Source organism: Podarcis bocagei (genome assembly GCF_964188305.1).
Source record: "Podarcis bocagei genome assembly, chromosome: 2".
Classification (NCBI taxonomy): Eukaryota; Metazoa; Chordata; class Lepidosauria; order Squamata; family Lacertidae; genus Podarcis; species Podarcis bocagei.
Genome location: NC_138126.1, coordinates 31471018 through 31496299, shown reverse-complemented (window position 1 = coordinate 31496299; position 25282 = coordinate 31471018). Strand labels below are relative to the sequence as shown.

At 46.2% G+C, this 25282-nt stretch overlaps 1 protein-coding gene across 13 annotated transcripts in view; it reads left to right on the top strand.

Moving 5' to 3' along the window:
• Positions 1-509: 509 nt before the first annotated feature.
• The window catches only part of MAGI1 (membrane associated guanylate kinase, WW and PDZ domain containing 1), a 483098-nt gene continuing 458325 nt past the window's right edge, over positions 510-25282 (top strand). For 4 of the 13 annotated variants that reach the window (XM_081183951.1, XM_081183950.1, XM_081183953.1 and 1 more), the window contains exon 1: positions 513-1370. In XM_081183951.1, the coding sequence (XP_081040077.1) occupies positions 1073-1370 (298 nt within the window). In that variant the 5' untranslated portion in view covers positions 513-1072. Of the gene's footprint in view, positions 1371-25282 lie in introns of all 13 variants that reach the window. The other 9 variants (XM_081183952.1, XM_081183955.1, XM_081183945.1 and 6 more) reach the window with 4 other exon arrangements.

The window sequence follows — 25282 nt, the reverse complement described above, 5'->3', positions numbered from 1 at the left end:
AATGGTCAATAAAGCGTTAGCATCATCGCAGCACAATTGTCTGCTGGTTTTCGAAGCAACCCCGTTTTTTTTTTAATGAGCGAGCTTAACTCTCGAGGTAAGTGCAGCCTTAACATTTCGTCTCAGGTGGTGCACCTTCCGGCTCAATAAAGCAACAGAAAGGGTGTATAGATAGATAGGCATTCACTTTTTTAAAAAGTACACATGTGCTGCAACTCTGGGAATCAAGCGCCGACCTTTATGCCGCTCGTCTGGGCCAGCCTCGGAAAACAAAGGGGACAAATAAGAAACATCTGGCCAGCCTAGATTCTGGTCTGGGCTGCTGCTTATGGGCAATTCAGCCTTAAGGGCAACGGCTTCACTCCCCGCCGGCGCTCCTGTGCGCGCTCACATGCCGGGGAGAGAGGCGCGCTTTCTCCAAGGGGAGGCGGCCAGGGAGGAGGAGAGGGAGGAGCTTGCGCCGGGCGCCTGCGCTGGCGGTGCCTATCGCTGCTCGCTCGCTCGCTCTCTCGCTCTGCTTTGGTCTTGCTAAGAAGCGACCCGAGTGAAATGTAACAAAACAAGCGGCGCCTTCGCCCGCGCTTAAAGGAGCCGCGCTCGCTCGGAGGCGAAACTGAGGGAAAAAGAAGTCGCGGGGAAAGTGGCCCGGAGGAAAGGGGACGAGGACCTGGTGGTTGGTTTGCTTCCTCCACGTTCCCAGGTGGGACCCGGAGCCGCACGGAGGGGAAACTGCGCAGGGAAGGAGGCTTGCCGAGCAAGAAGGAAAGGAGAAAGAGGAAAGCGGCAGGACGAGGGGGACGCGCGCCGGACTCTTGCTGAGGGACCAGGGCCGGCTCGATGGCAGCGGCGCCGTCGGAGGAGGCGCTCGCTGCTGCCGCCGCTGCTGTTGCCGCCGCCGCCGCCGCTTCGGGCAGGACCTGCGCGAAGTTTGCTCGGTGATGGCTTGAAAGTTGCCGGCAGCGCCCGGGGAAGGCTGGCTCGACGGCCCCAGCGCGCCTGCCTGCCTGCCTCGCCTTTCTCCCTCTTTCTGCTGCTGCTGGTGGTGGTTGTTTCGGACTCGGCGAGCAGCGCCATGTCGAAAGTGATCCAGAAGAAGAACCACTGGACGACCAAGGTGCACCAGTGCGCGGTGAGCCGCGGGGCTCAGGGCCAGCTGGGGGTCACCATCCTGGGGGGAGCGGAATATGGAGAGTTTCCTTACGTCGGGGCGACGGCCGAGGAGGACGGCGGCGGAGGCGACGGGAAACTGGGCGAAGGGGAGCTCTTGTTGGAGGTGCAGGGCATCCGGGTGTCGGGCTTGCCCCGCTACGACGTGCTGGGAGTTATCCGCAGCTGCAAGGACCCCGTCCTTTTCAAAGCCGTCAGACAAGGTAAAAGGAAAGGAAATTGCGGGCCGGGGGGGGGGAAGAGGCTGGTTGGTTTGCATGGTGCGGGGTTGGGGGGCGAAGACGACGCGGGGATTGCGCTTGCGGGACTTTGGCGCGGAGGCGAGGGGCGCCTCGCCGCTGCAGGACTTGAATTCCTCCACTTTTTTCTTGGTTTGGTGCGAGGAGGACGCTTGGAGATCTGTCTCCTCGACTGCCGGCTTTCTTGGGGTGCTGCCGGTGACTTCGGGGGAAGTTTGCGGGGCTGCGAACGAACTTCAGCCGCCTCCTGAGACGGAGCAACGACGGCGAGGCTCCCGCTGGTCCTGGAGGCGGTTTTTTGGGGAAGGGGGGGGGAGCCTCTCTTTCTCCTCCGCAGTGCACCGAGTCTGCGGACAAGGGAACGGGGCTCGTGGCGCAGGAGAAGCTGCGCTCTTTCTCGGACTGGCTTCTGGTCTCGGTGTGGAGTCCGTGTGCCTGGTTTTTGTTAAAAAGTCAGAGACGACGCACTACGGTGGTCTTCACACTTTGGGGACCTCGGGCTTGACCCGTCTCGAAGGGATGTGTGATGGGTTGATGGAGCTGGCGTAGCTCAGGCAGTAGAGGCTCTCAAAATCTCAGGGTTGTGGGTTCGAGCTCTGCGTTGGGCCAAAAATTCCTTCATTGCAGGGGGTTGGACTAGATGACCCTGTGGGTCCCTTCCAGTTCTACGGTTCTATGAAGGGAAAGGTGCTTTTGAGACGTGGGTCTAGAGAGGTGCCTTGCTTTAGCCAGGACAGAAATATGTGCTGGGAATTCTTAAGGTGACCTATGGGATTTGGGGACCCCTAGCAATGGAAGCAGGACTGAACCCTGCTCAAGATTTCACTTATTTATTTTCGTAAAATGGCTCTCTGCTAGGTCAGGGTCAAGGTCACATCTGCCCGATGTGAACTTCATCATGCTCTGTTTCAAGTGATTATTATTATTTTTTTTACAGGTGTGAAAGTCCTGATTTAGTTCACCCATCAGGGTTGGGTAAATTCTGTTGCATTCTAGAGCCTTGGAACTGACTGGTGCTGGAGGGAGTGATAGGAAGGTGTAGGAACCTGCCTTATACTGAGGCATATCATTGGTCCATCCCACTCAGCAATCTTCTCTACTGATGACCCAATGACTCTCCAAGGTTTCAGACAAGCTTTGTTGTCAGCCTCTCTGGAGACGCCGGGGATCTAACTTGGGATCTTCTGTGTGCAAGGCAGAAACTCTACCACTGAGCTATGATCCACCCCCAAATTAGAGGGTTCAAAATTTCTAATCTGCCCCATCCGTAGGGTGAGGTCGGGTTTGCTTCTTAAAACCCTGATGGCAACACACATCCCTTAAAAATGCCAGGCAGAAAACTGAATACATCTTGGGATCTCAGACCTGTAAAAGCAGTATTTTAAAAAAAAACTAGCTAAAGTTTGCTCTTGCTTCAAAGGAAGACTGGGACTTTTTCTGTTTGGAACGGTAGATTCCAATCCTAGTTCCTGAGATACGAGGTGGCCCTATAAAGAGCGTGCCAAGCCTTCAGAAAGAGGAACTCCATTGGTTCCTTTCCTCCTTTTTTTGTTCTGTGCTAGGAATAAGTCCATGCCTTCCATCACAGGAAGAAGATGCTGCTGCTGCTCAGTCCCATTCCTGGACGAGGCTTGGTTTCCACTTGTTGGACGCTGTTTGAGCTATAAAAGTTGCCTTGGGAGTGGACAAACCCAACAAGCTCTTGTGTTGCATTGAGTGGCGTGGGAGGTGTGCTTCCTCCCAGGTCAGCTACTTGGCTGGTCCTTGGGAAGCGAATGAGGGTGGTAGCTGGTGTGTTTAGAAAAGGGGAGGGCTTGGTTTCTATGGGAAGGAAATTGCTGGGTAATGCAGGGTGTGAGTGCGCCTCAGATGCTTATCGGGTCTAAGTAGAGTTTTATTACTCTCCTAAAAGATCACACACAGAAAGATAAGTAATAGGGAACTCTTAATATGTTTTAAAAAAAGAAAGGCTGGAGAACCACAAAGTGTTTTTTGGTTTTTTTTAAGTCTCCCAAAATAATGTGCTCTTCAAGTGTTTTTGTCCTGCCCCCCTTACCAAAAAAAAGATTACAGTGGTACCTCGGGTTAAGTACTTACTTCGTTCCGGAAGTCCGTTCTTAACCTGAAACTGTTCTTAACCTGAGGTACCACTTTAGCTAATGGGGCTTCCCGCTGCCACCGCACAATTTCTGTTCTCATCCTGAGGTAAAGTTCTTAACCCGAGGTACTATTTCTGGGTTAGCGGAGTCTGTAACCTGAAGGAAGCGTCTGTAACCCGAGATACCACTGTATTTGTGTGTGTGTGTGATCATTCTGTTGCCCATATGGATGAATGAGTTGGCTTCTTTGCAGTCTTTGACTGCAAAAGTTGCGATGGGCAAAGCCACCTTCAGGGAGCTTTTTACTGCTGCTGTTTTATTTTTTTGAAAAATGCAGCCACAAATCAAGTCTGCCTTTTCTCTCTCTCCTCGCCCTCTCTCCCTCCCTCTGCCAGTTTGAAAATAACGGAGTCACCCTAGGAGAGAGAGACACTGAGGGGAACATCTTTGCTTTGTTTTGATGCCAAGGCAGTAATTATTTGGGAATGATGCTCTGATTCTCCTGGGTAAACCAAACTGCATTCTTCTCCGCTGCCACCCTCCACACATCTCCCTTGGGGACTCGGCTCTAAGTTTTACGGCTTGTGCTGGCTCCTTTCGCCTGCAGTTCTCGTTCAATTGGAGATGTTCTTTTTAAGAACTGCACCAGCGCCCCTGGCCACAGATGGTTCCGGGAAGGGCTTCTGCAGTTTGTCAAGTAGTGAGTCCCTGGGTCTGGTGGCAAACTCTATTAGGGAGCCAAACAAATATTTCACTTGACTGGACCTAGAGGAATTTCCGGAGAGACCGACTCCTCCCTCCGAATTGGAACATTCGGCTGCTTTGCTGGAAGATGACTCCTTGCCTGTGTGTTTCTTAAGTGTAGGCATGTGATTGCCAGCTGCCTCCCTTGCTTTATGTCAAAAGATTGGCATGGATTTCTGCATGGGAAATGGATTATTTCTCTCTCTCCCCCCCTTCTCCCCCCCTTGCCTGCCAGGAATGGTTTATTTTCTGCTTTGCTGAAATCCCAAACATTTCTTCCTTCAGACTTCCCTAGCAACAGGACGCTTCTGGATCCCTCATAGCCTATGCAGAGACGCTTGACATTCACTTCTGGCCTGTTCTGGTTGGCATCCACCAAGTTTTTAGGGGTCATAGCCAGGGATAGTGCTTATTCCTCTTTTGTCCCTGTGATTAAGCAAGCCAAGCCACCATACCCTACCCAGAGCAATGTGGGTGTCCACCCCTCTCTGTGGCTTAGAGGCCATTGCCTGGGGATTGGCTGAAAAGCTCTTGACTTCTGCAAGTGTCCTGGACACCAACAAACTCCTGAATTATCAAGTGGAATTTTTGTTCACAGCCTACCACCATCGTGCCAGCTGATTAGTTAACAGCTATTAGCTGGGATAGCTAAGTGGAACCTCAGTTCCCAGAGGCAGTAAACCTGTAAGAGCTTTCACCTGTTTATGGTGCTTCACAGACACCTGTCTAAAGCAGGGGAAGGCAGGGGGAGAACCTTTCAGGCTGATCCAGCAGGGCAGTTCTTCTACTCTCAACTGCAAAATGAAAGATGCCAAGAAAGCTGCTTTCTCATTCCTCCTCGGAGGCTGTTGGTGGAGTCTTGCAGCCCTGCTTGCTTCCCTTTTCTCCCTGTGTTTTGCTGTTGTGAACATGAGTAAAGCTGCCGGGCAACCTGCCTTTACGTTATCCTAAATATGCTTTAGGGAAAGGGCTAAGGAGTTAACCCTACACAAATCCAGAGTGGATTTTCAGAAGCTGTTGGATGGAGCCTGGCAACCTTTAGACCACGGTTCCTTTCAACAGGTGCAATGCAAGTTGGCACCATGATCTTGGACAGTCAGTTCTGAATGCTTTCAGAAGTTCGGCTGATTGAACTTAACTGCAAATCTCAGTCCTGTTTGCACCTTTAAGTTATGACTTGTAGATAAAGCTGATAAACGTAGTTACGTGTACTTGTGCTATGGGGTGTAAACTACCCATGGGACATCCAACAGCAGTTGGATTACAGTAGTTAGTGCCTGTCACAGTTGGTAGAATTATAACATAGGACTGTGGAATTATAATGTAGGGCGGTAAATTATAGCTGCTGCTAGATTTTCTACAAAATGTAATTATTTTTATTTCAAAATTTACTTCTTTACTCCTATTGAGCCTGCTTTATTGATAAATTTTCCCAAATACATTTTTGCTGTGGAGACATTTAAAGCATATTATCTGTGCTAAACTTCAGGCCACACATTAGAATAATAGTAACAATTTTTCTTTGTATTCTTTTTTAAAAATAACTTTTTATGGTGTTTAATAAATAAGGATCATCATCATCATAAATGACACAAATCAATAGACCAAGTCTTCTCACGTTGCTTGTATATCGCAAAACCCCCCCAGCATAATAAATAATAAATAAAATAAAACTTACTAGTTCATGGATTATTTTCAACAAAAACATAAGGGAAACAGAACAGCTTTAACAGAGAACATTCAACATTGCATAGCCACTCTGTATTCTTTGCATTTAATCGTAAGGCGTACCAAAGGGCATCCAGGTATCTTCTTGCTCAGAGATATTAACGTAGATGTCTCCCATGCTTAAATGAGAGATGCACCAGATGTGATAAGCAGTGGTTCTGCTAGAACACTTATTGATGCGTCTCATGGCAAAGTTTTATTTAGCCTAGGGCTTGGAGGCAGGAATTAGTCTCTGAGAGGCATCATACTGTACAGACACATTTCTTCTCTTCCAATCTGCTGGTCAAACAGGTCTTACAGGAAAACTTGCGGAACTTGCTGGCCAGATATAGAAGCAGGAAGAGTTTGTTCATGCTGCTGAGCAGTGATCCTGTCTTCCATTCTGCTTCTGCCTCTTCTTAATACACAGAGACTGCAAGTCACACTGGAAATATTCTTAGCAAAAATTGTGAACTCTTAAATCTTGATTCATGTTTTGATGGGCACGAACTAATACTTAGCAGACCCTTCCAGATTGCCTGGGTTCCCACAAAATAACTTTGGGGCGGGTACAGAAAATAAGTTTGGATGTCTGTCTCCCCCCCTTATTTTGTAAAAGGACCGGCCCTACCGTTGGGCAGAGTTTTCAGGGGACTCCTTCCCACACAGGTGCAGCAGCAAAGTTTAGGATGTGAACTAGCGGGAAGAGTGCTGTTTGCAGGCTTCCCATAGGTTGACCACTTTGAGAACAGAATGCTGGTCTAGGTGGGCCGTTGGCTTGAGCCAGTAGAGCTCTTGTGCCCAAGAGACTTCTAAGCTAGTCTGTTGCCCTGGGGTACACTGGAAGATGTTGTCTCATTGTCAGTGATGAGTAAGGCTCTATTGCGTGTCAGCTTTTGTATGTAGAATGGAAAGGAAGGTGCTATCTTGTCACTGGTCTCAGGCAACAAGATGTCTTTGGTTGGCCAGTCTTGTAAAAGCAGTGTTGGATTGCCTTCTAGTTGCTTGGAGATCCCCACTGCACAGCATTCAAACTCTTGTTTGTCATTAAACATAATGCCACTCGTTCCCTCAAGCAGGATCCTGTTATGCTTGTTAAGTAACATTGAGTTGCCCCTGAAATAAATGCCTGTTTCCACTTTTGAAGGCCTAGTGCCAAGCCCATCCTTGGCCCCAACTCCAAATGTGCTTCCCCGTAAGAATAGGTTTCCAAATTGATGGAACGCTTCGGATGCCAGTAGGTATCCTCCTTGCTTTTGCAACGTAGAGGTTGAAACCTACAAAAACCCTGTGGTGAAACTGACAGGAGACGAAATAAAACCGGTGTTTCCTTGCATGTGGGTAAAAAATGCCAAAGCCTGACAATGTGATTAAAACTTGCATTTCCTTGCATGGCTTTGTGTCTGTTTTGAGTTGTAGGCCGTTGGCTACAGAGATTATGAAATTAAAGTATGAACTGCCTGACACTTAAAAATGGAATGTCTAGGTACATAGGATGCTGCCTTATCCCAAATTGGATCCCTGGTCCCATTTAGCTCAGTGTTGTCCACACTCCATGTTTTCAGACAGGATGGATTTTTAATCCCTCCCCATTTTAAGAAAACAGTCTGTGAGCACCTAGAAAGGAATGCTGTGATCACCAATAGTCAGCATGGATTTCTGAAAAATAAGTCATGTCAGACTAACCTGATCTCGTTTTTTGACAGAATTACAAGCCTGGTAGATGAAGGGAACTCAGTGGATATAGCCTACCTTGATTTCAGTAAGGCATTTGACAAGGTGCCCCATGATATTATTGTAAAGAAGCTGGTAAAATGCGGTCTTGACTATGCTACCACTCAGTGGATTTGTAACTGGCTGACTGACCGAACCCAAAGGGTGCTCATCAATGGTTCCTCTTCATCCTGGAGAAGAGTGACTAGTGGGGTGCCACAAGGTTCTGTCTTGGGCCCGGTCTTATTCAACATCTTTATCAACGACTTGGATGATGGACTCAAGGGCATCCTGATCAAATTTGCAGATGACACCAAACTGGGAGGGGTGGCTAACACCCCAGAGGACAGGATCACACTTCAAAACGACCTTAACAGATTAGAAAACTGGGCCAAAACAAACAAGATGAATTTTAACAGGGAGAAATGTAAAGTATTGCACTTGGGCAAAAAAAATGAGAGGCACAAATACAAGATGGGGGACACCTGGCTTGAGAGCAGTACATGTGAAAAGGATCTAGGAGTCTTGGTTGACCACAAACTTGACATGAGCCAACAGTGTGACGCGGCAGCTAAAAAAGCCAATGCAATTCTGGGCTGCATCAATAGGAGTATAGCATCTAGATCAAGGGAAGTAATAGTGCCACTGTATTCTGCTCTGGTCAGACCTCACCTGGAGTACTGTGTCCAGTTCTGGGCACCACAGTTCAAGAAGGACACTGACAAACTGGAACGTGTCCAGAGGAGGGCAACCAAAATGGTCAAAGGCCTGGAAACGATGCCTTATGAGGAACGGTTAAGGGAGCTGGGCATGTTTAGCCTGGAGAAGAGGAGGTTAAGGGGTGATATGATAGCCATGTACAAATATATAAAAGGATGTCACATAGAGGAGGGAGAAAGGTGGTTTTCTGCTGCTCCAGAGAAGCGGACACGGAGCAATGGATCCAAACTACAAGAAAGAAGATTCCACCTAAACATTAGGAAGAACTTCCTGACAGTAAGAGCTGTTCGACAGTGGAATTTGCTGCCGAGGAGTGTGGTGGAGTCTCCTACTTTGGAGGTCTTTAAGCAGAGGCTTGACAACCATATGTCAGGAGTGCTCTGATGGTGTTTCCTGCTTGGCAGGGGGTTGGACTCGATGGCCCTTGTGGTCTCTTCCAACTCTATGATTCTATGATTCTATGATTCATTTTTCTTTTTCTTACAACAGAAATTGCTCTTGCATTTTCTAATTCGCTGCATGAATCAATCCTTCTAAAGTTACAGCCCATGAAGATCAGTTTACTTCAGTGATATATTTAGATTATTTTTGGTTGATTTAAATTTTTTTTTTAAGGAAACAAAAGAAATGAAACCCAGCATGCCGGCGAAGCAAGACAGTGGTCCTATTTTCTGCTTGCTGTCACATGTGCTGCTTTGACAACATTAATTTGACCCTGAGATGTATGTGAAAGCAGAAGGATGTAATGGTAGATTTCTGTGCAAGGGCTGGCATTAATTACCCAGGCCAGCTGTGGAATGTTAGGCTCAATTACATTTACCAATGCGAATGAAACAGGCTCTTTAAAAGTTATTTGCCCTGAGCACTTATTCTGACATGCTTCCCCTGAGGGTGTCTGGGAGGGATGTGATGTCTTCAATAGTCTGAATTTCTCCTCTTGTGCCCCTCCAACACACTGCCAAAAAAGAAAGAAAAAGAAATATATATATATATATATATTGGAGGGGTTGGTTAAGGCAGTGTTTCCCAACCTTTTTTGGGCAAAGGCACACTTGTTTGATGAAGAAAATCTCGAGGCACACCACCATTACAGCCCCGTGACGTCAGCGCGCAGCGTCACGCCGGGAGGGACGCACGAAAGTGTAAGTTTCAATTTTTTCCCCTCCCCCTTGCCGGGGAACCTCCAAGCTTTGGGGGTGGGGGGGGAGGAGGCAGCAAAGCGAGGCAGGAAGGAGAGCGCGGCTTGGCTGGGTGAGCTTTGGCAGGGGCAGGGAATGAGAGCCGCGAGGCGGGCGCTGCAGATGGAGGCGCTGCCCGCCGAGCTCGCAGGCAGCCAGGCAGGCAGACGGCGAGAGCCCCGCGCTGGGCGGCCTCTCCTCGCCGCCGCCGCCCCGCCTCTCGCCGCCCGACTCGCCCGCCTCCCTCCAGGCAACATCTCGCGGCACACCAGGCAACATCTCACGGCACACTAGTGTGCCGCGGAACAGTGGTTGGGAAACACTGGGTTAAGGAAGGAAGGGTGGGTCATAATGATCAGTGCTTCAGTGAAAGTTTTGTATCCCTTCAGCAGCTTCATGTATGCAGGGAAGCAAACTGCCAACTTTTGTTAACAGATAACTCAAAACCTCTGGCCATATGCATATTCTAACCATCTGCAGCCAAAGTGTAAGAAATAGTTGCAATAGTTCTTTGTGTTTTGATTTCCAAATTCCTGTGCTGGGTAAATGCATAACAGGTTAACCTCCCCGCCTCCCCCCCCCCTTTTTATAGGAAAAAAAACATTTAAAAAGTTTCTCGCTGTTGAGGATTTTGATGTGTCTCTTCTTACTGACATTTGTATATGTAAACATGACACATACAGGATTTGGGAAGATGCTCTGGCTTGCAAGTTCTTGGCTGAAGTTCCTTTTAAAAAGGCATGTCTCCCTGGTTTATATTACTGCAGTGATTAGTTACATTATCTAGTGTTCAAACTACAAAACTTGCAGATTAAAACAGATGTACATGGCTTTTTTATAATTATGCCAGAATGCTCTGAACAACTGACAATCAGTAGTTTATGAATTATGTTTTTCTTTCTTTCTTTTGACCAGTTAGGAAGAAGGTTTAGATCAATATTGTAGTGTGTAGTTTAAAATTTCATTTTTTTCCTCCTGTGAATTTTACCTTGCTGCTGTTGAGCCGATTTTCTTTTTCAAGATTGTTTATTGCGTTAATTGTGTCTTGCAGGATCACTGTGCCACCTGTTGTATAAGTTCCCATTATATAGTACCATATGGCACACAATAAGGGGAAAAAACAGCAATTTTATGGAAGCACGTGCTCAAAGAGCAGCGGTGGAAGCTGCAGAGATTAGAGCATCTTTGAATGAGAGGCAGGTGCTGGATGGCCGAATCCAGGTAGATTCTTATTTCGGACTATCCAGCTCTTGTACAAAGCTGTATGTTCAAATCTTAGTGTATACCAGCAAACTTTTTAAGCAGGGGGCCGGTCAACTGTCCGTCAGACCTTGTGGAGGGCCGGGCTATATTTTGAAGGGGGAAAAAGAATGAATTCCTATGCCCCACAAATAACCCAGAGATGCATTTTAAATAAAAGCACACATTCTACTCATGTAAAAACACACTGATTTCTGGACCGTCCACAGGCTGGATTTAGCCTTCTAAATCGGGTCCGCGGATGGTCTGGGAATCAGCGTGTTTTTACATGAGTAGACTGTGTGCTTTTATTTAAAATGCATCTCTGGATTATTTGTGGGGCATAGGAATTCATTCATCCCCCCCAATATATAGTCTGGCCCCCCACAAGGTCTGAGGGACAGTGGACCAGCCCCCTGCTGAAAAAGTTTGCTGACCCCTGTATACTTTTCAGAAGACAACCTTTTGAGTGTAATGTATGACAGCCTGCTCTAGAGTAGAGTCTCCCTAGTTTCTTTCCAAGGAAACCTCCAGTTTCTGCTCTTGACCTGTGGTGGTGCTCTGAAAAGTTGGTAGTCCACTTGCATATGGTTCCCTTTTTCACTTGTTCATGGTTCATAACTTGCCAGTTGGCAACTGCTATTCTGCAGCAAGTACAGATTTATAACAATGCAATTGCCAACCATGCTTTCCATGGGAAAGGCAGCATTGATTAAAGATGACACATTTTGTTCCAAAGACCTATGCATTGTGTTAACGGCAGCCGTTTAATTGTTGAATGCTTGTGTGACGCACCCATTGAGCTCAGTGCTGGCATACCCTTGCACATGGTGTGAAATTTAACACAAGACATCTGTGTACTGGGTGCTGAAAATCTCAGAGAGAACGCTCCCTGTAAGCATTTACCAGGGTATGGAATGTAAAAAGGGATCCTCTTTAGCAGCGAACTGATGTGCACGGTTCTTGCCATTCGCTGTTACAAAGATCAAGTTAACACTTTTTTTTTGCCTTGTGTTCTTTGGTGTTGGCTTCAGTTGCTTTTGTTTACAATTTTTCAAGAATTAATATGATCCTTTAATGGGATAAAATTGGATTATGCTTTCCACAATAAGGTTATTAAATAATACTGCAGACTTTCATTTTTAGGGGCTGCCAGATCATAGTGCAATTATCCTTCAAATTACAGTGTTAATTGCAACCGATGTTTGAAAATTATTGCCATGTAGGGTATTAAATAATTTAACTACTCTTGGTGGTTGTGTGGTGTGTGTGTGTGTTTGTGTGTTTAAAGCTGTTTACAAACTTGAAATTTAAATGTGTTTTCGGTCTCCCAAAGAACAAGAGCCTGAATTTAGAATTCAGTCTTTCTAGCTAGTTTCACAAGCTGCCAGTACACAGTTCTCTCCCCCCCTCCCTTTAATTAAAATTGGAGACACCTTCTTCCCCCACTGCTTATGCATCTGAAAAGGATATATTGTAAACAAGTTGATACTTCTGTGACCTCACAGAAGATACCTTTCTTGACTGGAAGGAGACAGGCCTTACAGCACTCAACCACACAGAGATCCATTGGGAGAGTGTCACAGGAGCAGGTCAGTCAGTAATCACACAGTTCAAAGTTGGAGCTAGCTATTTATTAGCAAAAACACAATCTCCACAGACTTGGTTGAGGATCGGGCCTAATGAGCACAGCAGCTCATTCAGTGAAAATCAGTTACCAAGACTGAAAGTCCCTGCCTTCTCACAGCCGTCATAAGTCCCCTCCTCTCCAGGACATCCCCCAAGCAATCGGAGACTGTGTCTGCATGCGGCCAACCTCTCCTGCCCTTTTCATTCCTCTCCTGGTTATGTGAAACAGTGGGAAGGGGAACTTGTTGCAGCAGGAGTGGGGGGTGGGTGGGTGGGACCCCTGTGACTCTTCACCACCCTGACTCATCTCTGCCTCTTGGCCTCCCTCCCGCTTCTGCTTCAGCTTCTGCCTCTGGTTCTAGACTTCTCTCTGCCACAGACTCCCCCTGCTCACTAAGTCCTCTTCTTCAGCTTCCGACACCACCTCCCACCCTCCCCTCTCTTCCTGTGACCACTCATTGTAGTCCCACCACCACATCGTTGTCCTGGGATGTTCTTCATTTGTAGGCTGCAGTGCCCAAACAGAAGGGTTGAGGTGTGGGTATTATAAGTCAGCCTGCAAAATTCAGCCTGGGGAAATGAAGCATAATTTGTTGTTGTTTAGTTGTGTCCGACTCTTTGTGGCCCCATGGACCAGAGCACTCCAGGCACTCCTGTCTTCCACTGTCTCCCGTGATTTGGTCAAACTCATGTTAGTAGTTTCGAGAACACTGTCCAACTGTCTCATCATCTGTTTTTCCCATCTCCTTGTGCCCTCAACCTTTCCAAATGCCCGTGGCAGTGTGTATAGTGCTGAGTGTGGTTCAAATCTCTGTAAAGTCTTGAAATTCACTTTGGAACACTTCTACCAGATTATATCCTCTATGTTTAGACATGCATCCACAGTGATGTGGTAGACACCACTGGCCCATTTTGTTTTCGTACATTTATATCTCCTCCTTTCATCCAAGGCAGCATACACAATTCTCTCCCTCTCTCTCCCTGCACCCATTTTATCCTCCTAACAGTCCTGCGAGGAGGGCTTCACAGCTGGGTGGAGATTTGAACCCAGGTTCCCCGCTTTCCTCACTCACCCACCGTTAACCACTTTACTGGCTCACATTTTGCTGCATTGCGTGTGTTTAAAATTATAGACGTACCTTCATGCACACCCCATTTATGCATCTTTATATTCCATTAAATAAAACCCTTCTAACTCTTACCATTCTCTGATTCTATGAAATAACCAAGGGAATAAATAATTAGCTGGAATTCGCGTCCTGTTTTTTGACTGTGGAGTCCTCAAGTCTTGGGTCTGAGGACAGCCTCGTGTCACCTTGAACAACGCAACTATACTGCAGTGTTTGTGCAGCTATAAAAAGGGAGAGGATGACTCCCCCCCCCCCACCTGTCCTAAGACCTCGGAATAACACAAAGGTAGAAATGTGAATTAAATTGGTGTACAAATATGTGAATACATCATTATTTAATACTGTCCTAAAGATACAGCTATATATGTTCAGTTGTAAGGTCTTGTTTTGTTTTTAGAAAGAGAAGAGGAGGCCACATTTGCCTGCTGCTTTTTCAGCTTAAAATGGTCATGTATCCAAACGTCTCTCTGAGCTCCCAAATCCGACAGGGGCAGCAGAGAGATCATACAGGGAAAGCAAAAATAAGTGTCTTGGGATGGAGCTGTTTTAAGAATGCAAGTCCTTTTAAGTATTTAAGAGCTAGTAACCTCTCAGCGCTAAAGACTTTATTCTCATTATTTATACATCTTCTGCTTCATTTTAGGAGTAAAGGGTGCCCATCTATTATTTAGGAGGCCTGTTGGGTTGGTGGCAAAAAAAGGGCCAAAAAGCAATTCTTCTGCTGCCTCCTCTTCTCAGAAGCTCCTCTTAACTTTCAAGCAACTATTTGACAACCTGCATTTAAACTCCACCGTTGGATAAAAATATGGACTGAGTGCATTTTGCGAGGAAGCGAAACGGGGTGAGTCAAGCAGAGAACGGCCACGGTTTTTCTGTTTGATGAGAACACCAGTCTGTTCTATCCCTCCTGCCTCGTCCCATAAAGTGGTACCGGAGGAGTCGGGAACCTGTGGCCATCCAGACTCCAGCTCCCATCATCCCCAGGCAGCGTGGCCAGCGTTATAGTGGTCAGTCCAGCAACATCTGGAGGGTACAGGTTCTTTACCCCTGTGGTACAGGCTGGTGCTGGTGAAGGCAAAGTCACACCTCTGTGGCTTTTGTCAGGGGCCTGTCCAAAGTGTAGCCAGGAAGCTATTTTACAGTGGTACCATCTTATGGAACATTAGTAGTTAGCAAGGCAGGGCACCACCTTAACCGTTGTTCCACTCCTACATGCAGGGCCACGGCCAGAAAGTAGTGATGCAGGAGTTTTTCTTAGATCCTTGGCTCTTAGCCTATGGGGTCTCCTGCAGGATTCTGTTCTGTCCCCCATCTTGTTTAACATCTACATGAAGCTGTGCGGAGATGTTGTCACTAAATGTTGTCACTAAAATTGCTGATCATACCCAGTTGTGTTTGTCTGACCCTGCTGGGTTGGGTGGAGTAGCGCAGTTCTTGGAGGGCCAGGATGAGGACGAATTAGTTGAAGCTGGCACCTCTAGGTGGCTAAGGCTTACCTAGTGACTTCATATTACAGTGGTACTTCGGGTTACATACGCTTCAGGTTACAGACTCCACTAACCCAGAAATATTACCTCGGGTTAAGAACTTTGCTTCAGGATGAGAACAGAAATCGTGCTCCGACGGTGCGGCGGCAGCAGGAGGCCCCATTAGCTAAAGTGGTGCTTCAGGTTAAGAACAGTTTCAGGTTAAGAACAGACCTCCAGAACAAATTAAGTACTTAACCCGAGGTACCACTGTACAGGCAAAGATTTGAACAGGGGTTTGATTGCAGAGTTGGAAGGGTCTTCTAGGAATCCTTTTGCTCAACTTGGGGCTCAAACCCACAACCCTGAAATTATGGTAAGTGTCTCATGCTCCACCGGCTGAGCTAACTTGTTGGTTTATAAGTTACCACTCTAGCTGCCATTTTGATCTCAACAGCACTTTGCTTTAGAAGCCTGCCAAACATCCCCTTTGCATCCTGGATAGCTGCACAGCAGTCCGGTACCTTACAGATGTTGTTGGACCACAGTTCCCACCAACATCTTCTGAATAACACATTCGCTGCTCCTGAATTAGGGTCTCTGTCTTCCTTGCCCCCTTCTTTTCATGGTTTTAGCAAATGCTTCTTAAAATATGCATTATTCAACTATAGCATCTGGATTCTGGCATCTTCTGGTTGGGCTTCTCGCAGCTTTTTCTCAGAGTTTATTTCCTTAATGCAATTGAGTGACTTAATTAGTTCTGGGGCTAATCTAGTATTAGCAAAATGCGTTTGTCAATACTTCTTTGTCCCAGTCACATAGGACTGCCTAATGTGGTTTGTCATATATTCTTCAGAATAGCTTTGCATTGCAGTTCTTAGCTACTACTAGAAATATATTCTGCAAGATCAAAATTTCGTGACCAGAAGGGACACATTCAGTGACTGGTTCGTTTTATGCAAATTATAGTACAAACTTCTTGGCTTGCAAACATTGGCCTTATGCATGTTTCCCTCAAGAACTGGTACTCATAGAAGAGGCAAGGTACATTGATGGGCAATAGCCATCCAGCAAACCCTCTTAAATAACATATAATACAAACTGAAATGGAAGGGTTGAGCATGCAAAATAAGTCTGTCCATGGTATTATTGTTCAGCTTGCATGCTGATCATAACTACGTTGATAAGTCTTCCTTGTAAGATTGTAGGCTTAAGAGTGTTTTATTCTTGCTGGGGGCAGGGGGGCACCAGTAATAAGAGACTGGTTTTATACCTGGAGTTCAAACAAGGATCTTTGAAATGAGATGCACTGAAACTTAAGACTATGCTATGGCTTTGTTTGCATGTAATGCTAAACTGTGGTTTAGCATTTCAAGGACACATTGCAGTGAGCCTTGAGCTTGCACACTAACTATGCGTTCTCTCTCTGTTCTCCCCAGCCCAGCTGTGAGGATGAGTTTGGAGGCTTCATCTTCCACTTTAAACTAACCACAGCTTGTCATGATGTCTGAATACAAGCAAACTGTGATCTCAGCTATGATTAGTGGACACAAGCCAACTTCAATCTACGAAGCTGGCTTATTTTCATTAACCGTACTTAATTAGCCAGAGTTTAGGTTTTGGAGGGAGCTTTAAACTGTGGTTAAGCTAAAACGGAAGCAGAAACTTCTGATCTCTGTCTCGTGGCCATGCCAGAGAGGGAGAGGAGAGAAGGTTACTGCAGTTCAGCCTCATAAAGTTAAACCGTTGTTTAGCATCTTGTGAAAACTGGGTATGGGTGACCCTGGACCCCAAACACTTTCTCTTACCCTGACCTTCCTCATAGGACGAGACCTTAAGGTCCATGGGGAAGGGCAGGAAAAAGTGTGTAGGAACCTCATCTGTCACCAGGAACGATTCCATGAAGAGGAGAGAGGCAGGCAAAGGCTAGGCTTCTGCTCCAGCTAGGCCAGTTTTCTTCAAGTGTGAGGCTCTTTAATTCATTCATTGCATTTTGTCCAAGTTCTAAGCAACTTTGGGACATAGATATACTAAAATAGGCTGCACTCGATTTTGAAGCCAAGAAGTGCATGGGCCTCATTTCACGCAGTGTGTAATGTACCCGCTGGGATGCATGTGGGGAGTTGCTCTCAGAGAGCATGGGCAATTCCAGCTTCCCTTGCCTTGGATTCTGCCTATTTTTTCTCTCTCCAGCTCTTGGGATCCAAACTGAGGTACATGGGGGTAAATACACTTTAAAATTGTGACATTTGCTTCCTTATCCTTAAGCATGTTTGCTTGGAGATAAGTCTCTTTTTGTTCATTGGGCAACCATACATTTAAGGTTATACCACTTTAAACAGTCATGGCTTCACCCAAAGAATATTGGGAACTGTAGTTTGTGCTGAGAATTACCGGTATTAGGAGACCTCTAACTCCCCTTCCCAGAGTGGTTTTACAATCAGTCCCTCTTTGTGAGTAGAACAGAGACAACTCTCAGCACGCTTAACAAACTACAACTCCCAGAATTCTTTGGGGGAAGCTGTGACTGCTTAAAGTGGTGTTGTAGCACTTTAAGTGTATGTATTGAATGTTGCCTTGGTTCCAAGCAGATGTGCTTAGTATTGCAGCCTTGAGTGCATGAGTTCAAGATCAGTTGACAGCAGGGCCGGCCCACCCATTAGGCGACTACCTCAGGTAGCAGAGCCCAATGTAGATATTAGTTCCTGCCCCCCTTGCTCCTGATGTAGATCTTCACTCATCCCCTCTTCCCTGGTGAGGAGGGAGTGCCATTTTGTGGTTCGCCTCAGGTGCCAAAATTTATTGGGCTGCCCTGGCTCTCTCACACACAGACAATGTTCTGGATTAGAGATTTTTTTTAAAAAGAATATGTAAAGGACCCCTGACAGATAAGTCCAGTCGCAGACGTCTCTGGGGTTGCGGTGCTCATCTTGCTTTACAAGCCGAGGGAGCCAGCGTTTGTCTGCAGACAGTTTTTCTGCGTCATGTGACCAGCATGACTGAGCCGCTTCTGACGCAACACAACACAGAAACCAGAGCAGCGCAATGAAACGCTGTTTACCTTCCCTCCAGAGCGGTACCTATTTATTTACCTGCACTTTTGGGCGTGCTTTTGAACTGCTAGGTTGGCAGGAGCTGGGACAGAGCAACGGGAGCTCACTCCCATCGCGGGGATTCGAACCGCCGACCTTCTGATTGGCAAGCCCAAGAGGCTCAGTGGTTTAGACCACAGTGCTGCCCGCGTCCCATTGGATTAGATTACTGCAGTACAATTGTTAGCGGGGAACTAACTCCAACTGTGCTCCATAGGGCTTACTCTCAAGAAAGGCCTGCTTAGATTAGCAGTCTCCATGGCTGAAGGAGCTGGCTTCTTAGAAGCACTAAGCCAAATAGATACAAGCCTCCTGGCTGCCAAACATTTAAGACTGGCAAAGCAAGTGATTGCTCTTGAAGGGAAGTGTCTCCTCTCCTTGCTCTCAACTTTGTGAGCGAAGACGCTTGCCGGACTTTACAAGGCGGCTGTGCTTGGCACCCAGCTTCTAAGCAGAAGACATTTCAGAGCAGGATGAGCTTAATTTAATTGAAACGGATGACTTTGCAATAGCCGAGCTGCCCGTGAAATGGGGAATGGTGCGTACGCTTGTTATCTTTGCTGCATAAGCTTGTGGCGGCGCATAAAAAGAGAACTGTGGCGCTTTGATCTGGGGATAGAGCTCTCTGTGAAGTTTGCTGCTGAGACAGAGGACGGTCTCTTGTGGCGGCAATTCTTGTTTGGTAGAATTCAGGTAGTCGATGACGGGTGGTTATGTTAAATGCAGGGAATGAAAGAGAGAGAGACAGATTTCATTGTTAGGTGCGAGTGAATTGTGCATGTACGTCAAGGAAGGCTGGATCCTGCAGGTAGAAAACTGAATTCTGACTCAGTGTTTACTTGGTGTACTCTCTGCACAGTGGCAGAGAGAGGTTGTGCTACTAATCAGGAAGTACTTTGCTCGAATCTCACCTGTGCCATGAAACTTACAAGGTGGCCTCAGGCAAATCACTTTTCCTTGCGCGCACACACCAATCTGCAATATGGGGATAATAAAATTAGCATTACAGCCTCGTTATAAGGATTGCACCAAAGTGATATTGACAGCTTGAAAGCTAGAAATGTTAAGTATTGCTGCTCTGAAGTAAGAGCTGTTCGACATTGGAACCGTCTCTCTTGGGAGGTGGTGGATTCTCCTTCCTTGGACGTTTTTAAGCAAAAGTTGGAATGGCCACCTGCCATGGATGCTTTAGTTGAGATTCTTGCATTGCAGGGGGTTGGACTGGATGACCCTCAGGGTCCCTTCCATCTCTCCAATTCTGTGATTCTGTGATTCAGTATGATTGCAGATTTACATTTCTTGGGAATGCAACATGGCAATAAAGGGGCAGTGAGCAGTGCTTCAGTAACTTGAATAGTGCTCCTGCTCCAGGGTTATTTCTAGATCCTATCTATTTCAGCTTGGAGACTGAATAATCACAGAGTCATAGAGAAGGGGTCCCCAAGGGTCATCTAGTCCAACCACCTGCAGTGCAACAATATGCAGGTGGGACTATATGGGGATCGAACCAGCCACCTTGGCATTATTGGCACCATGCTCTGACCAATTGAGCTGACTGGCATTTTAGTGTTTCCAAATCCTGGAGGCTGCACAAATCCTCTACTGCAGTTGGAAAGCAACCTGAACTTAGGGCAATACAATTCCAACCACTAAAACACCATTTGCAGATTGCTAGGCGTTCCTCCAGATTAGCCATTGCGTTACAGTGCCTAAAACCCCTGCTCAGCTATTTAGCGACCTACCTCGTAGGCTGGTTGTGAAGATCAAGCGGTGGTGGTGGGTATCGCGTACGTCGCCCTTGAGTTGGTGAGAGGGCAGTATAAAATGAGAGGCGTGCGAGAGGAAGCCGTGAATGTTGTATTTGTCATGCAATGTTTCGCAGTGGACGCTGGATCATTAATAATGGCTTTCCACATTGAGATGGCCATGTTATTCCCTGTTCTGCTTTGCAAGGTGAGCAACCCCCTTGCTCTCAGTTACTATGCTGTGTCTTTTTCCAGTCCCCTTGGCTGGCTCTGATGCTACAGCCTGGTGCAGTTTCACCAGGAATTGAAGCTTGGAGGCAAGTAGCCTGGAACCAAGCTGTTCACACAGTGGCCAGATGGAAGCGGGTGGAAAAGCCTTCAAGGGTTGGCTCAGGTCATTTCCTGTCTCTCTGTGACACTGGCCAATTTTGTGTGTGTTTTTTTGGCAGTTTCAGTGCAGAGGTGAGGAAGTGGTGACCTGCTAGCATCGCTGGGCCCATCATTCCTAACCGCTGGCTGGGTTTTGATGGAGTTGGATCCCAGCAACATCTGGAGGGCGCCAAGTTCTCCACCCTTTCTCTAATGGAAAGACGGACGCCTGGCTTCTTTGCAAGCGTGAGGGTAAATTGTGTTTGGCGTTTGGGGGTCTGCTCAACCTCACCGCAGCTTCCTTGAACCCTGGAAAGATGCATAGAACGCCCTCATAATTTGAACTGGTGGCTCCGCAGCTGGACAGAATAACATTTGGTTGTCTGCAAGGCTAATTCTAAAGAGATGGCAGAACAAAGGCTACCAAATGCTGTTGTTTTGCTATTTTTACTTTGGGAAAGGAGGCTGATCGCTCCTAACATACTTGGCTGGTTTAGCAAATATGCTGCCAGCACTGGAGTTATGTGCTACTTAGTAGGATGCAAACACTTTATGTTGTATAGTTAGGTTTTCCTCCCTTCCTGCTTACCAAATGCTAAGCTATTGCATATTGCAAGCTGGATCTGCACAGGTAACTGAATGTAGAGGTTGAGGCATGAATAAAAGTGTGGGGGGGGGAATACAATTTCTGAATTCTCTTGTATGTTAGGGGTTGACGGTGGAAACTAGCAGTTTAGGAAGGCAGTTTGAAAATATGCTTTCGCTTGCTATGCTAGGTTTCTGCCTGCAGGGACTGGCTTAAAAAACATGGTGGTCTTGGGTTCGAGCCTCACGTTGGGCAAAATATTCCTGCACAGTAGGGGGTTGGATCACATGACCTTTGTGGCCCCTTCTAACGCTACAATTCCATGATTCCATTGTGGTGCAGTAAAGAGCTGTGGACTCGTAATCTGGTGAACCGGGTTCGCTTCCCCGTTCCTCCACATGCAGCTGCTGGGTGACCTTGGGCCAGTCACACTTCTCTGAAGTCTCTCAGCCTCACTCACCTCTCAGAGTGTTTGTTGTGGGGGAGGAAGGGAAAAGGAGATTGTTAGCCGCTTTGAGGCTCCTTAGGGTAGTGATAAATCAGGATATCAAATCCAAACTCCTCCTCCTCTTCTTCTTCTTCTTCTTCTTCTTCTTCTTCTTCTTCTTCTTCTTCTTCCATGAAACCTGAAGAAATGGTACTTTCTCACCTGCAATAATACAGTCCAGTGTTCGAAACTCCCAGTGTTCTAGGTGCGTTTTGCAACAGGGGATTTCATTAGCGGGAGCAGTTTCTGGGCTCTGGGTGCAGTACTGCACCTAAGATTTCATATTAAAACTGCACAGCAGAAGGAAAGAAGGACCTTTTTCTGCCTCCCCACTTCCAGCCGCTCTCTGAAGACTGGAGAAGAGACCCTCTTAAGAATATTAGGGTGGGTGGTCAGGGGAAGGACTAGAGCACGTGAAAAATGAACATAATATTTTGGCAGCAGTTCATTCATTTTCAGCTTTGTGTTCTTGTTTTAAAAAAAGTGCGCCTAGACATTCTGTTGTTGCGCCCATAACCTAGGTTTAAGTTGCTATTTAGCTCCTAGCTTTCATATCTCACTTTCTAACACTAATGCTGCACCGTACAGCTCTGCTGCATGTATAAGCCCAGCTTCCATTCCCCTCCCTAGAAAGCAAGTTGGAATATGGCTTGTACCATCTTCGTCACTGGCTTTCTTTCTCTTTTTCTTGCATGTGCTCTAGACCAGTTAATGCAGATTGACCATTGCCCCAGCAAACTTCAACCATCCTCTTCTGCCTGCAGTTAAAGATGGAGAGCTGCCACCTTTTTTTTGCACTGGATGCTTGGGAGCGGTTTCTAATCCATGTTTGTATACAGTATGAGGCACTTTCACAAATGCTCGGCACTGCTAATTGCGCTGATCCTAATAATAGCTCCAATAAATCCTAGGCACTCTATCTTCTTACATAAGAACCTGAATCTGAGATCCAGTGTTTTCCTTAAAGCTGACCAGCAAGCCTAGGGTTTATCTCTGGGGATCTCAGACCTGTGACTTTGCATATGTTGTTGGACTCCAACTCCTATCAGCTCTAGCCAGTGGGGCCAGTGGCAGTGGATGATGGAAACTCTATTCGAGCAACTCATTTCTCAACCATTGCTTGTACATTATAATAAATGCATTATTGTCAATTTAAGCAGGATTCCAGCTAAGGTCGCTTAAGGTGTTGCTTGCTTTCTCTCCTGCACAGTATTGTTTAGTTTTCTGCATTGCTTCAGATCTTGCTCTTCTTCCAGAGAGTTTGGGAGCAATGTATCCCAAGCTGGTAGGTGCTATAGCTTTAAGGCATCGGAACCCGGGTCTCTCTGGTCCAAGTCAAGCAATCCAGCCTTTAATGCAACCTGTGGATGCAAACAAATAGATATCGCTAATGTTTGCTATACAGCCCTTCTGCAATTGGATTTTGAGAGGGTTGCCTTCAGGAAGGAATGGAGAGTGGTGGGAAAAGATATCGATTCAACAGTTGTGAAGCAATTTGGGGGGCATGTGTGCGTGTAACCCAAACTCTTGGAACTTCTTCCTGTTTCATAGCTCCGAAAGGCACATTGATCCCTTTTCGGTTACAGAATAAAAGCTTTGTGATTGGCCGGAGCAATGACAAAAGTATAAATGGAGGGTGGTTCAGCCAGTCTCAGCCTGGGTTTTGCGAGCTGATATCCAGGCAAATATTGTGGTATGTGAGACCTTGGGAGGCTGGGCTGGAGAGAGGCTGGAGGTTTAAGTAGAGGAATTTTTAGAGCTCACAAATATTTAGCAGTTCTGAACAACTGTCATTCCTGAAATGTTTGCTGCTCTGTATAAGAAGCTGGGGGACATGCTCTGAGCGAGTGCTAGAGACAAAAGCATAAGTAGCAAAAATTTTGCTGGGCCGCTGAGCTTTGCGTACTGGTAATGGGAGGCAAACTTAATGCTTATTTTCAGCAAAGGGGATTTGGCAAACCTATTCTGTCCCTCTGCCCTGATGCATATTCTGCTTGCAATGCCCAGGTAGCACAAACGTGTTTTGGGTCATTGGTGCACTAATCCATACACTCAATAATGAAATCTGTTTCTCCATCCCGTGTCTCTTTTAGAAAGAACCCAGATACTGTTCCAACACAATTTTCATTCTTCTGTCTTATCTCTGTGTTTTTCTTTTTAACCTGCTGCTTATTGCTCTACTAATTGTCGTTTTAAAGATGAGCTTGTCGTTTTTATTCTTGTGGCCAGTATTTTAAGCGAACCACTTTTCTCATAACAAGGTGGGGTAAAAAAACCATGATCATCCTTCAAAGAGGTTTTTTTTAAATTAAAAAAATGCATAACTATAGAAGCTCGCCACAATCAAATTGTTATCTGTATTTGTTCTTAATCACTTTTTACCACACCTTTCCACCCACAAAGAGGCCCTCAAGGTGGCTTACATTGAAATTTCAGGCTTTAATGCAAATTAAAAACCAACAATGTTGTATAATAAATAACAATCTAGTCATTGAAACAGAGGCAGGGAGAAAAGTGAGCCAGTTTTAGCAGTGCTCCGGGAAGGGCTACTGTACCAAACTGTCTTCCAAAGGCAGGTTGAGAGACTGTCAAGATTCTAGGGAGCAAGATGCCACTACTAAGAAAGCCCTGCTCCTTGCAGTGCAGGGAGGAACGACAGATGTATGCCTGGGGGAAGGTCTTGCAAACGTGTAGTTTTGCGCTCAATGTGAAAGTCTGTGGCAGAAATGGGAACTCTACAAGTCATGTGCATTTCTGACTTGTCTTCATACCCATCCCTTCCATCTCTGTGTTATGTGCAAAGGACTGAGGGTTGTATCCAACCAAGTTATACCTGGAGTAGCACCACTGCTATGAATGGAACCAAGTTAGTCATGTGCATTATTTTCAGTGGGCCTACTCTGCATAGGGCTAATGCTGGATACAATCCTCAGCTGTCTTGGTAGTGAGATCAACAAGTTGCTTTTTCCATGATACCAGCGGAAGCACGGCTTGTTGTTTGTTATGTGCAAATTCTTCTGAGATAATCTGGTATATAATTTAGCTGTTCTTAGGGATAATATAGACAGTAGTCATTTTTTTCCACTTCTAAAACAGCATTATGCTGCAGTGATACTGTTTGGTATTTGCGTGGTGTTAATCCTCACTCCCCACCATATTTGGTTGTGTTTCCAGATGATTATCTCCACTTTTCAAACATCCTTCTGAGAATGGAATAGAAAGCTGGCAATCAACTTTCTGTCTAGAAAGGCAAACCAGCCGTTCTACAGCAAGCACAAGACTTCTGTGTATCAGAGCACACAATGTTCAATAAGACCCTGAACTTTCAAGTTCACAAAAGTTAATATTAACTGCATCCTGCACAACTGGCTGTTAAAATGAAAAAACAAATTGTGTGCTTGCTTCATTCAGTTCTTTGTGCTGGACACGTTCTTAGAAAAGAGTTTAGCATAGTGTTTAATTTTTTTAAATCAAAAACCGTTTATTTATTTTCAATTATTAAATTATGAATGACGTTTCTTACAAATCAGGGCAGAGAGAACTTGTGCAAATGCCATCTTTTCTGACAGGAGCCTGTAGAGTGCTATCTAACTGGGGATCCTCGGATTAGGTAGCTCATGGTGGATAAAGCCATTGGTGGCTACTAGTCATTATGGCTATATGTTGCATTCAGGGTCAGAGATGTGTTGCATCTGAATCCTGGTTGCTTGGGGGCATAAGTGGGGAGATTGTGCTCTTGTGCTAATGTCCTGATCGTGGGCTTCCCATCTGCAGCTGGGTGGCCACTGTAAGAACCAGCTGTTGGACTAGATGGAGCTTTGATCAGATCCAGCAGGGATCTTCTTATGGAGGAGATAATGAATGCAACTCATGACACTAAATGATTCGTCACAAACAATATAAAGCTGTAATAGAGCAAAACCAAAGCTGCTTAATGGTGAAGGCTGGATGTGTGTGCATTCTCACAAGATG